This window comes from Elephantulus edwardii, unplaced genomic scaffold (assembly GCF_000299155.1).
Source record: "Elephantulus edwardii isolate Elephantulus edwardi_28Jun2011 unplaced genomic scaffold, EleEdw1.0 scaffold00209, whole genome shotgun sequence".
Taxonomy (NCBI): Eukaryota; Metazoa; Chordata; class Mammalia; order Macroscelidea; family Macroscelididae; genus Elephantulus; species Elephantulus edwardii.
The window spans coordinates 396,545-410,991 of NW_006399959.1; the positions used below are offsets into that span (position 1 = coordinate 396,545).

At 44.1% G+C, this 14,447-nt stretch overlaps 1 protein-coding gene across 1 annotated transcript in view; it reads left to right on the forward strand.

The window, feature by feature from the left end:
• Nucleotides 1-859: 859 nt before the first annotated feature.
• Nucleotides 860-14,447, forward strand: part of PPL (periplakin) — a 49,087-nt gene continuing 35,499 nt past the window's right edge. Inside the window, exon 1 of the mRNA XM_006897469.1 lies at nt 860-918. Within this exon, the coding sequence (XP_006897531.1) occupies nt 860-918 (59 nt within the window). The remainder of the gene's footprint in view (nt 919-14,447) is intronic.

A 14,447-nucleotide genomic window follows, 5' to 3' on the forward strand; every position in this document is an offset into this window, starting at 1 on the left:
GGCATACTGTGTCATTTAAGAGTAATGACGAGATTTGATGGTTGTGAGAATGAGATTTAAAGGAAACATCTCCTGAGTAGCACATACGTGCTGCCTAGCCCTGCACCTTGAGTCTCCAAGATGTGGAACAAATCGGAACAAATGGTCCCTATTCATGGGAACAAATCTCTAAGACAGCACACAGCAAAGGGTGTGAGGCTTAGGAGGGGTCAGGTTCCCTACTGTACATTGGATAACACTATGCATTATATCTGACATCACAAAATTTAACGATGATAACAAAAATATGCATAATCTAAAATTTACCATTTTAGTGGTTTTTAAAAATGCACACTTTAGGGGCCTTTAGGACATTCACAATGTTGTGTCACCATTACTATCTAGTTTTAGAATATTTTTATCCACTCAAACACAAACTGAGTACTCACGGAATATCCCATCTCCCCTAGCTCTGGCAACCCCGGCTCTTGTCTTTTGTCTATGAGTTTACTGTTGTGCATATTCCTTAAGAAAACCTGCTGGTGCAGTGAATAAAGGATCAGGCTGCTATCCAAACAGTTGGCAGTTCAAACCCACCAGCTGCACCACAGAAATGAGATGTGACAGTCTGTATCTGCAAAGATTACAGTCTTGGAGCCCCTGTGGGACAGTTCTGTGTCTACATAATTACAATTATTCAGAGTTGACTTAAAGGGTTTGATATTAAGTATGATTTGTTGGATCACTTCATTTAGCAAAATGTTTTTGAGGTTAATCCACATTGTAGCATGTATCATAACTCCACCTTTTTTGTGACTGAAGAACACCAGGCTTGGTAAAGAGAAAGACCTATGATAAGACGGGCTGAGCAGCTGTGACAATGGCTGACCACAGCAGTGACTGTGAGGAAGATGCAGCACTGGCGGGCTCTGTTCTTCTGTAGGTGGTTTGCTAGGAGGCAGAGTGGACTTGACGGCTTCTAAAAGGGAGCTCTGACTGCCTACTGGTAAGAAACTGTACTACAATCCCAAAGGCATGAGGTTCCAATCCACCATCTGCTCTGCAGAAGAAAGCTGGGTAGTCTTTTCCCATATGATAACTGCCTCTGAAAACCCACTGGAGGGTCAGCTGTGTGTCAGTTCCTACTCATTGGCACATAACAACAACTTCCTAATGTGTGGATGTTGAGGACTCCTAACAACATCTTAATGTGTGGATGTTGATGGCTTATAACAACAACAAAATTAGTATTCTAATGTGTAGGTCACATTTTTTTAAAAAACCCCACTCAACCTCACTTAATAGGGAACACTGGTGGCTCAGTAGTAAGGATCTGTGCTATCAACCCAAAGGCAAAGGTTCAAATCCACCAGCGGCTCCACGGGTAAAAGATGGAGAGAAAAAAAATCTTTCCTTGTGATTTATTGCATCTGAAAACCTGCTGGAAGGTTAGCTATGGGTCAGCTCTGGTTCATCCAAACATAACAAGAAATCAGCATCACTTAATGGCATTTGGATTATTCCTACTTTTTTAGCTGTCATGATTCACGTTGCTGTGAGCACTAACCTCTAAGTATCTCAATTCCAAGTCACTCTTTGGCCCCAAGCTTTCTAGGAACCTCTGTGGTCTGGGCCAGCTTAAGCTGCTCCTGAGATTCAGCAGGGAGTTGGGGGCAAGGGGCTCAGCACAGAGAGAAGAATATGAGGCCTGGAAGTAGAATGCCTCTGATTCTGGCTTTATGGTATCTACTGTAGGCAAGTCATGGAACCTCTTTGAACTTCAGTTTCTTTATCTACAAAGCAGAGCTGGTGCTAATAGGTATCTATTGTACAGGGATTATGGGAGGGGTCCACATGATGATGTAGAGAATGCCTCAAGTACGTAGGAAATGACCACTGTCCCAAAGCCACAGGGACCCCTCCACTGGGTTTCTGAAGCTATAAATCTATGAGAAGTGCAGTTATCACAGATCAGAGGGCCTGAGATGCACAAGCTACTCCTCCCTATGTGTCAGCCTTTGTGCAGGTGAAACTGAACAGGGCTGGGACGAGGGTGTGAGCTCTGCCCTGCCTGTCCATCAGGCTGAGATGAGGGTGTGAACCTGGTTCTGCCTGTCATCCTGGTTTCTAATGACAGCTGTGAATGCTGATGTTCCTGCTCAGGTTAATGACAGGGCCAGACTAGTGCAGATCACCAGAAGCCCAGGGGGGATGGGTTCCTACCCTCCTTGGAAGCAGCTTAGATCCACAGCTGACCAGCTGCCACTTCCTGGATGCTGCCTGGGAAACCCCTTGGCTTCTCTAAGCCTCTGATTTCTCACTTGTCAAATGGGTGCTTGCACAACTGGTGTATGCTTCAGTGAAATTGCGCAGGGAGAGAGTTGAGAACTATGAGTGGTGCAGCTCAGTCACTGCAATGAGGATCATGGTTATGGTTATCAAACAAATGCCAAGAAGGTGTCTACAGTGTGCCCAAGTTGGAGATGATGCTGCAATATGGCTGCTGTGCTCTGCACACCTGCAGGGCTGTCTTGGAGCCCTGAGGGAGGGGCAGTGTGTAGGAGATGGTGCTGTCTTCACCTCTGAGTGGCTTCTGTAAATGTCAGAGAGGTACGATAGAGTCATGGTTTTATGCAAATACACTCTCTTTCCAGAAAGATTTACAAGCTCAGAGGTCACCCCATGCAGGGTCACCCCACACAGAATCACCCCCATGGAGGTTCACCCTGCACAGGGTCATCATGCATCAGTACCAACTCCAAAGCAGTGTGGCTTAATGCACATATGGCACATGTATGAAGGAGCTCTGGTGCATAACCTGTCAGACTTCTAACCGAAAGGTCAACAGTTCAAACCCACCAACAACTCATGGGAGAAAGACGAGATGTCTCCTCCTGTAGAGAAATGTTGTTGGGTGACATCAAGGTGGCTCCAAGCAAGCTCTTCCACATAGGACCAGAGCAAAGCCCTCCCTGATCTCGGATCATCTTCCCAGCCTCCGTTGTGCTTGAGCCCATTGTTGCAGCAATGATGTCAGTCCATCTGGTTGAGGGTCTACCTTTCCTTTGATGTCCCTCTACTTTCCTAAGCATCATGTCTTTCTCCAGGGTCTGGCCCCTCCTGACAATATGTGCAAATTAATGTGAGACAAAGTCTCTCTTTGTTTCTAAGAACATTATGACTGCACTTCTTCCAAGACAGATGTGTTTTTCATTTGGTCAATCAACACGTACTCAAACTCTTCACCTCAGCAACTCATGAGTGGTGGCAAGCAATTCAAACTGACTCAACAATTGTGAATTTTGTTCATTTAGTTACACGTATGATTATGTTATTTTGCTGGGTGATGAAATGGATCAGGAGACCCTCAACTAGACTATGGCCTTGAGCTGCCCTTTGAGTTTGGGACTAAACTCACTCCTGTGGCACAGCCAACAGCCAAATAATAAATCTATACAGTGAACAACAATGTTAAGGAGATCCTCAGTCCTTGGGACCATCAAACACACAGAGTCACAAGGGCAGCCCAGCTAGAAAGCTCAGAAGGCAGGAAAAGAGATGACAGGGATGAATGGAAATTAGAACCACAGTGACGAAGTGGAAAGAGTGATGGTACAATGTAGGGATTGTAATCTATGTAATATGTAATAAACAATGTAGAAATGATTTAATGGAATACCAGTGTACTCTGTAAATGTTTTTTATACAAACAGCACAAAAAAGTTTGGATTCTTTTTTCAGAAGGCAATTAACCTTTTTATTTATTTATTTTGGCTTTGCTGACCTTTTTATTTATTTATTTTGGCTTTGCTATTTATGTTTGTTTGGTTTGGGGTTTTTATTTATTTTATTTTTGTTTACAAAGTTCAAATACATTGTTTTTCACACTAGATCTTTTCCATTTCCACCACCCATCAAATTATGTGACCCTATGATTAAACACCCCTCCACACCCATTCTCACCCCTCAAAAAGAAAAGGAAGGTGGGGCTCTGTCTAGTGGAAAGGAATGCAGAGGTGCCTACTGATCCCTGTCCCAGACCAGAACATTAAGGGGTAGTGGCTAAGCAGATAGCCTACAGTGGGTTAGAATAAGTTCTGAGACACAGAAGGCAAAACTTACCAAAGAGCAGTAAAGGGCCCCAGCCCAGCAAGGAAGGCTTCCTGGGGGAGGCAACATTGAAGCAGGATCTAAGGACCGTCAGGAGAAATAGAGGATGGAGCAGGAAGGTGTGGTGGGCCCACACTGAAATCTTCAAAATCATCATATATAGTAACAGACAAAGCAAACTGATGCAGGATGCAATGGATAGGTTATGTGTATGTAAAGTTTTTAAACCATATTTGCAAAGCAATCCTATCTGATGTTTCTCCATACAAACAAATACATGCAATTAAAGTTAAAAATTAGGCTTAGAAGCAACTAGCAACCTCAGGAAGTTGTTTATGCCAAAAGCCAAACCAGTGGCCATGAAGACAGTTCCGATTTATGGCTATCTCTTGTGTTAGCATAGAACTACAACCCATCAACTTTGTGATGCTGGCACCTTTCAGAAAAACTTTGCCAGACTTTTCTTCCAGAGTGCTTCTGAGTGCCTTCAAACCCCCAGCCTAGCCCACCCATTGCTCTCAAGTAACATCTAACTCATAGTGACCCTTCATTGGTTTTCCAAGGGTGTAGATATTTACAGGAAGAGACTGCCCATCTTTCTCTCATGGAGCAGCTAGGGGATTTGAACTGCGGACCTTTAACTTATCAACCAGACACATTATACACGACACTACCAAGGTTCCTTTCTTGCTTGTTGGAAGAGAAGAAAAGGATAGTGGTGGCATTATGGATAATGTGTTGGGCTGCTGACTAAACCAACTTGATGGCAGTTGGATAAAAGAATAGGCATGATAATAAAAAGGTAATTTCTTTTTCTTTGTTCTTTTATGTGAATACACTTTTTAAAAAATTCTTGAAGTATTCTCTTTTTCCTCCTCAGTTTAATAACTTTATATAGTATTTTGTTTCTTTCTTTAAAAACATCTACAGCAAAGATAGCTGAGTGAGAAAACAGTCAAAACTGCCTGGTGAACAACAGTGAATGGTTATTCTAGCACTTTTGTTTGTTTGGAATAGATTATGGCTTTGAAAATGTTTTAAATCTGTAAAAGTGTGTTGTCAAGGGAAACATTGAGTACAAGAAGCTCAAGAGGAATCCTAGAGTCCTGTATCTCAGGCTAGTGGGTCACAAGAAAAAGCATCTCAGGGAAGAGAGGAGGTGGCTATGAAGGAAGAGGGCCAAGAGTGGGGGCAACAATGAAAGGAAGATACTTTAAATCAAAACATATCCTTTGTCCAGAGAGGAAGCTCTGAAGGTAGGAACAGCTAAGAGAAGAAAGATTAGTGGAAACTGGAAATGCAGGTCAGGAGTGGGAAGAGTGCTAGAGTGCTCTTGTGTTGTAGGTGTTGCAATTAATGTCACAACACAAAATGTGTATGAATTGTTGAATGGAAAACCCATTTCCTCTGTAAATTTCCACCCAAACCATAACTTTAAAATAAAAATGGAAGAAATGCCAGTAACTTTCCAAGGAAGAGACAAGTTTGGGAAGTATTAGGCAGCAAAGAAGAGGAAGGGGCAGAGTGATGGGGAAGGCTCTGAGCTCAGGCCCTTGTTCAGAGTCTTGACCCTAGCCTGTGATGACAGGCACTGCGTTATCATGCTCCACTTTATTGCCCTTTGCAGACATTGCAATTTTACAAAAACCAATATTTGTAGCAACCCTGCTGAACAAGTCCATGGTGCTTTTTTTTCAGATGCCAAACGCTCATTCATCTCTTGTGTCAAGCTTGGGTCATTCTCACAGTATTCCAGATCTTTCCGTCATGCAATTGCACATTTAACTGCATTGATCAATCCAGCATTGATGTAACTTTCTGTTAGTGAAGACCTAAAAATGTGCATAACTCACTTAAATGTGACCTTGGCTTTAATGCTGCTGAGGGGGCCACAGCATCCCCAGAATATGCCTGTGCATTGGTCTCGGGCCCTGGATGCTCCTTTCTTACATAAACAGCACCCTCTCGCCTTCTTTTCCCTATGAGAGAAATGAGGCCAAGAGAGTTGAAGTGACTGCCTGAGGGACACTCTGCTGTCAGGAGCTGATTCTAAGCCAGCCACCTTGGTCTCTCTTGTCCTGGGATAGGATAAGTAGCTGTCCAGTGCTGACTGGCTGAGGGAGTCCCAGCAACTGCGAGAGTCCAGCGGTGCTGCTTCCAGCGGTTCATCTTCTCCACCTTCGGGAGCTCTAGGGGCATTGTGGTAAAGACTTTGACTATTAACCAACAGTATGGAACACAACCCAGCAGCTGTGCTGTGGGAAAGAGATGAGATTTGTTTCTGTAAAGATTATTAGCATCAAGTTGGAACCAACTCATAGCTGACCCTCCAGGGGGCTTTCAGAGGCAGTTTAATCACCTGGGAGGAGAATGCTCATCTTTCTCCCACTGAGCAGCTGAATTCAAACCTCAGGCCTTACCACCAGACCACTAGAACTCTGTAAAGGTTACAGTCTTAGAAATCCTGCACAACTGGATTCTGTCTTGCAATATTACTGTAAATCTGCACTGACCATCTTATATATGGGGATTTTTTTGGTGTCCAATTGTAGTATCAGTGATTTCTACAATGGACTTGAGCATGGTAGAGCTGTGAAGATGAAGATAGAGACACGTTTCAAGTGCTTTCTGTAGGGTTGCTATGAGTGGGAGCCAAAGGCACCTAGCAACAGCAGTTTGAGGTTTGGGAAGGATCATGAGTTTTTAGCACAGAAAACATTAAGGAGGCTGTGGCCTGCCCCGAGGTGCAAAGCGGGTCTTCCCATCCATGTTTTCCATGGAGACTGAGGTGCAAGAACGGGGTTACTTGGGAAGAAGGAGCCTGTACTTGGGGCTTTTGGCCACATGTGCTGCCTCTCTAAAAGGTGTCACAAGGGTAGGGACATAGCCTGTTGTGTGATCGATCATAGCCTGTTATGTGGTCACAGCTGTACCCTCAGAACAATATCCATTAGCACAAAGGGGACACTTAGCAGTGGTGGGAACTCCATTTTGAATCTACAAGTTGGAAGAACATGGGATTGTTTCTGATGTATGGGGCATCTTGCCTGCTAGTCTCCAACCTATCATGTGGCCCAGCACCTGAAGATGCTGGGCTGGCTTAACCAAAACTCAAAAATCTAAGCCCACTGCCATCATGTTTACTTCAACTCACAGCAACAGGAGAGGACAGAATAAAACTGTCCCCACACATGCCCAAAACTGCACATCATTTCAGGAAGCAGACTGCTTCATCTTCCTTCTGTTGGTGGATTTGAAACACCAACCTTTCGGTTAGTATGTGGGCACTTTAACTACAGAGCCACCACGGATCCTTGAGGTTGGTTTCCCGAGTCTGGTTTAAACCTCCAGATACTCAATACACGCCCCAGTGTAAGCTCCAGAGATTCACACTTGGGTGTGTGTCTGTGACAGAAAACCTGTAGTGTACCTCAAATAGGAGCCCTGACTCCCCTGACCAGGGGTGGGAGGCCTCTCCTGGGCAACAACCCACCCAGCTTAGGCTGTTTCCTGGAGATTAATAGCTGGGTGTGAGAGGAGTACACTAATTGCCACGGAAGTCTCTAGTGGAGAGAGTATTGGTCAATTGAGAAATCAATCTGGTATTTCTTGGGTGCCTATTGTGTGTGGCTTTCTCACCAGACCTGCTTCCTGTAGATATCTAGGGATTCTTCCTCATTTGCTGGCCTCTAACCCTAACTCAGTCATCACCGCGAGTCATTCCCGCATTCACAAGACCTCATGCTAGCATCACCTCAGGTTCATGAAATACTCTGCCTACATAGGCCATTTTCCCAGATCAGTAAGTCAGACTCTCAGAACGAGGGAAGTCCTGGTGGCTTAGTGGTAAGGAATTGTGCTGCCAACACAAAGGCAGGCAGTTCAAATCCACCAGCTGCTCCATGGGAGGAAGTTGGGCATCCTCTCCCATACATATTACTTTCTCTGAAGACACACCAGAAGATCAGCTGTAAGTGGCTTCTGACTAGACAGCACAGGACAACCCTAGGGAGGACCCAGATGGATCTCTATTTGGATGTGCAGCTGGGGGTGGGACCCACATATTTACACCAACTGCCGTGTTCCATTGTGGTTGTCTGGACATGTATTCTTTTTTCCATGACAGTTGTGTGGATCACATTCCTCTATTCTCAGTCTTTTCAAGTGGTTTGGTTTGGGTATGTGTTTTGTAAAATGATGTAAAGCTGGATTTGGTTTTGGTTTCAGACTGTCACCTGAGAGGGGTCTTCTCTTTTAATAGGCTCGTTTAAACTCATTTACATTTTTTGTAAAGACTGATACTGTATGGATCTACTCCGACTAGGTTATTTTCTATTTTTTTCCTTTTTGTTTCCTAACATCCTAATTTTTATTGGATTGAACCCGGTTTTCACAATTAAAGTTAGGATGTAAGGGGTAAGCAGGACAGAGTGAGCAACACACCTGAGCAGGCAGTGTGGAATCTTGTAATGGCAGTTGCTGAGGTGGTTTTCTGTACCTGCCTGTTCCGATTCGCAGGAGACCTTGTGGCATCATGTGTTACACTGCTGGACTGCTACCTGGAAGATAAGCAGGTAGAATTCCCCAGCTACTAGTCTGGAGAAATAGTCCATCTCCTTCCATGAAGCTTTAAAGCCTCAGAATCCTGATGATGGTCACTAGAGGTCAGAATTGACTCAACAACAGTGGATTTAGTGTTTTGGGTTATTCAGTGTAAGGAAGGTGGATAGTGAATTGATACTTTTGAATGGTGGTGTCGGTGACAGATATTGACTACACCCTGGACTGCCAAAAGAACACACACATGAATAAATTGCAGCCAGAATGCTCTTTGGAAACAAAGATGGTGGGCACATGATCAGGGGGCCAATCTCTAAGAAGGACAGTGTGCTTGATAAAGGATGAGCAAACAAGAGGAAGTGCCTCAGCAGGATGAATTGACATGGTGACTGACAGGGTCCCTGTGAATCAGAGCCAATTCGGCAACAACATTCAGCTATAAACATCTAGGCAATAGGATTTATTCATCTTTTATGAGAGAGGGCCCTTGATCCTAGAACTTGCTTAAACTTGGAGCTTAATAAATAGGTTTTGGAGTAATCCAGTATTTTACAACATGTCAACAATTCATATCTCCAAGGGTTTGCTTCCTACAGGTCTTTAGGAGAGGTGAAGACAAGACAGGAGATATGGGAGGAAGGGAGTGACAATTTGCACAATAATTATTGGCCATTTAGGAAGTCCCAGCTGGAACTGTGACACTCCTGACCCTCACTGACCCTGTGGCCCTGAGCAGGCTTCTCCCTGAGGCTCAATTTCATCATTTTCAGTGTGAGCAGTAATGGTGCCTACCCTGACAATTTATTAGGAGGACTGAAGAAGGAATAACACATGTCCTGTGCTGGAATGAGCTGAGGCTTGAAGCTTTCTGCCTGAAGCTCTACTGAGAGGGGAAAGCTGAGAGTCCTCATGGTGGATGACCCTCGGGAAGATGGCTTGGTGCCATTCTACCAGCCCCAAATGTTACCCAACTACCAGGATTATGTGGGCTGACAAAGATGCCTATAAGATACAAATCTCTTGGCTGCCCTGAGTAGTGCCTACATTGCCACTTCGTCCTGTTTGTCACGTGTGCCCTAATTTTTTTCTTCAGAAGGGTCTGTATTGACTTCCTCTTTTATCGAGATGGTGGCTGCTAGGATTCAAATTCAGTTCCCTCCACATCCCAGCTGTGTGTCATGGGCAGATTTCTTAACCCTTCTGAGCTTCAGTTATCTGCAGTTGCAAAATGGAGAAATAATGCATCATTGGGATGCTATAAAGCATCTTCTCTCTTTAACACCTATTTATTGAGTCACATGAGGTTAGTGCTTGAGAAGTACATAATGCTTGGAAAGGTAGAGGGTCAGAGAAGGAGAGGAAGGCACAAAACGGGGTGAACTGACACCGTGGCAGAAGCAGTGGACTTAGACATGCCAGAGACTGGGAGAATGATGTGGGATCAAGCAGGGTTTCATCTAGTTGTGCATGGGATCACTGTGAGTCCCCATCAACTTAGGGGCACCATGTACGTTTCGAGTGAAGGGTTGTGGAAGGGCACCCAAATAGCCATAATAGTCCCCACCTCTAAGAGTGTACAATTAGAGTGGGTGATGCAACAGAAAGCCAAGTGGTGTGATGGGCTTTGGTTGTCTGTAGGTATCTCTGTCCAACAGAGAAAGGCCCTGTGCAGAGTAGAACTTGTCTGGAGTGTTTCCATGGCTGTGAACCTTCAGGAGCTGACTGCCTTACCTCCATCCTGGCAGCCACTGATGAGTTCAATCTGCCTCTGAGCTGGCAACTGAGCACTTAATTGCTGAGGTTAACCAGGTTTCAATGTTTAAAGAAGGCAAGGGAACCCCAGCATTGTATTTCCCAGGGAGCTGCTCTGGTGGGACCTCGGAAGATGATTGTGGCCAGCAGGGACCTGGGCAAGGCTGGTTCCCAGTAAGAAGTGTGCACTGCTGTGAGTTCCAGACATTCTGAAGATTCTTCAAGCAACCACAGACAGAATTAACCCCAACCCAAGGAATTTCAGGATCCTCAAGAGCTGAAACCTGGGTAAGGGGACTAACTCAGATCTGGACTGTGAGATGGCCTGGCCCTTAGGCCTCATTAGCAAGCCAGAACCTCTCTGTTCCCATTGTCACACCTGAAAAGGAACAGCAGGTTGAGCTCTTACTGGACAGGGATGGTGGGTCAAGACTGGCTTCCTCTAGAGGCTGCAGCCAATCTGGTTGCTATTTCAGGATGGTCTTCCAGCCTGGAGGGAGATGTGCTAGAGAGTGAGCCCAGTACCCATTCTGCCCAGTGAGTGGCTAAATGAGCAAAGATGCTGACCCTCTGGGGGGCCTGGGGAAGGGGCCAGGTTGCAGTCTGCATGCTATGGCACACCACACCCAGGCAGCCACCCGAGCACTGGGGAGCTGGTGACTTTGAAGCTGGGCAGCCGTGGACCCATGGACAAGACCTTGCTTTGGGGCAGGCATCTGGCTGGCATGTCTGATAGGGGAGTTGTTAGGTACCATTGAGTCAAATACAACTCATAGCAACCTGTGAAAAAGAGATCTGAACCCTGTCCAAGCAAGGAGGAAAAGGAATGAATTCGTGTCCATGGCACTGAACCTTGAGCCAGTGCATGTTCCTGAGCATCCCTGTGCTGTGTGAGAGACAGCAGAATCAGGGGCTGCAGATCCCAGAGGTACCCAGAGCTATGTTGCCCAACTGCAAGTCCTAAAGGCCTGTGAGAGATGCTGAGAAGCAGCTGAGCTGTGCAGAATGTAATACACATTTAATTTTCTTTTTTTAAAATTAATTTTAATGAAAGTACAGAGACTTAGGGTTTCCAGTCATTCATTGTTCCACTTTTCTCCCTGCCCACTCCCTCTCTCCCAAATCACTCTTCTCCTTGAAAAGAAAAATAAAAACTCTTTCACTGTTATGCAATCCCTCCCCTCAAGGTCACTCCACTGTGCAGCCTTCACTCTGGATGTCTGTAATGACAAGAATACCCATTCATATGTCCCTTTTAAACAGATCTCTCCCTCATCTGTTTCAATGCAATATACATCATTCCTCCCCTCCTTTTCTGTCTTCCCTCAACCCTGATGTCAGTCCTGTTTAACAACAGTGGCCCTTTGCAATATTTGTCCTTTTGTGACTGAGATATTTCACTCAGCATAATGTCCTCCAGAGTCATCCATTTTGCTTAATATTTCATGAGTTCCTTGTTTTTCAATGCTGCATAGTATTCCATTGTGTAAATATATCAGAGCTTCTCCATCCCTTCGTTTGTTGATGGGCACCTGGGTTGTTTCCAGCTCTTTGCTATTGTGAACAAAGCCACTATAAAAATGAGTGTGCATATTTCTGCTTGGTTAGCAGTTATGGTTTCTTTAGGGTAAATTCCCAGTAGTGGAATTGCTGGGTCAAATGCTATTTCTATTTGCAACTTTTTGAGAAAGTGCCATACCGCCTTCCATAGTGGTTGCACCATTTTACACTCCCATCAACAGTGAATAAGGGTTCCAATTTCTCCACAACCTCGTCATCATTTGATGAGTGCTGTTCTGTTAAATTTTGCTATTCTTACTGGGGTTAGATGATATCTCACAGTTGTTTTGATTGTCATCTCTCTTAGAGCTAGGGATTTTGAACATTTCTTCATGTGTTTTCCATCTGAATGTCTTCTTTGGTGAAGTGTCTGTTCATATCCTGTACCCAGTTTTCAACTGAGTTATTTACTTTTATCTTGTTGAGGTGCTCAAGTATTTTATAAATTCTAGATATAAGTCCCTTGTCAGATATGTCATTACCAAATATTTTTTCCCAATCTGTGGCTTCCCTTTTTACCCTGTTGGAGGAGTTTTTGGAGGTATATGTACACACTTAATTTTCATTTGTGTTATACTACTATTGTCAGTGATTCAAACTCACCAGCCACTCCTAGGGAGAAAGTTGAGGCAGTTTCCTGGCATTAGCATTCACAGTCTTAGCAGCCCCAAGGAGACAGCATGAGTTCAGTTTGGTTTGGTTTAGTCTGGGAGCGAGAAGCCCCGAGGCCCAGCAGTGAAGCATTCCGCTACCTAAAGGCCTGAAGGTCTGCATCTGTGGATCTTGGTGCTCACAGAGGCACCAAGGGGTGGAAAATGGACTCAATGGCACCTAATAAGGAGTAAGAAAAATAATACGAAGTTATCTCTTTAAAAATAATTTTAAGTTAAATGACAGGGAAGGTGATACACACCATTTGTTAGAATTTGTTAAACATTGTAATTAATTAATTATAATATTGTAAAACAATATCTGAATGATGGGGAAAAAACCCAGTGTGTTTTATGAATTGCTGCTCTAAAAAACAAAACAAAAAACCAACCAGTAAGGAAAAAATAATTGTTTACCCAAAAAAAAGAAAATTTTCCGATTGCTCATCTGTCATGATGAGAGTATCTCAGGTCCATTAGGCTAAATAAGCAGGTAGGAGACCCTGGTTCTATTCCCAGCCAACACACCTCATCTATCAGTAGAGGCTTATATGTTGCTTGGCTGCCAAACAGACTGAAGTGGACTAGGAAGAAAGGCCTGCAGGATTGCTTCTGACATTCAGTCAGCAAAGCCCCTCTGGAGCTCAGGGACTCCTAGTGACTGCATGTACAATAAGACAAAATCCTGTGCAGTCACTCCTGCACGTTATGTCACTGTAACCACTGTGGTAGTACATCTCCTCGAGGACTTTCTTTTGCTGACCCTTGACCTTATCAAGGTGTCATTTTCAGGGACTGCCCCCTCCTGATAACGTGGCTAAAGTTTCTCACCATCTTTGCCTCTAAGGAGCATTGTAGATGCACTTCTTCCAGTATAGAATGCTTATTCTTGTGGCAGTCTCTGCTGTATTTAATACTCTTTGCCAATACCACAATTCAAAGGCATCAATTCTTCAGCCTCCCATATTGTCCAACTTTCACGTACATGTAAAACAATTAAGAATACCATGGCTTTGGGTAAGGTGCATCTTTAGCCTTCTAAGTGACACCCTTGCTCATTAGTCCTTTAAAGATATTTTTGACTAGTGCAACATTTTTCGATTTCTTGAGTGATGCTTCCATGGATGTTGATTGTGGATCCAAGTAAAATGAAATTTCTGAAAATTACAGTATTTCCTCCATCTATCAGCATGTTTCCTGTTGGCCCAGTGATGAGAATCTGTGTTTTCTCAACATTGAGATGTAATCCTTACCGAAAAGTGTAGTGTTTGATCTTCTTCATTCAGTGCTTTAAATCCTATTCACTTCCTGCAAAGATGTGTCATGCAAATGGTTGTTGATGAGTCTTTCCTCAATCCTGATGCCACATTCTTCTTCATAAAGTCTAGTTTCTCTGATTATCTGTCCAACAAGAGCCACTTTTACAGGAGCAGTTGCTGGCACTGCTGGAAGTAGGCCATTCACAATGCCCAATGCAGGCACTTGGATCCACAATCAACACCCTTGATAATGGCAGTTAGGAAATCAGGAGATGTTTTGCATTGGCCAAATCTGCTGTCAGGGATCTCTCCAAATTACTAAGGAGCAATGATATCAGTTTGAAGTCTAAGGTGTGCCTGATTCAGGCCATGGTTTTTTCTCACTTGCTATGCATCTAATGAGCGAAGGCCACATGAGTTGTGGGAGGATATCAAAGGTATCATCCAGGAAGAGTGCAAACGGTTATTGCAAAGACAGAAAAGGAAGAAAAGACCAAAATGGATGTCAGAAGATACTCTGAAAATTGCACTGGAGTGCAGAGAAGCCAAAGCACAAGGAAGAATTCAAGATACTAAA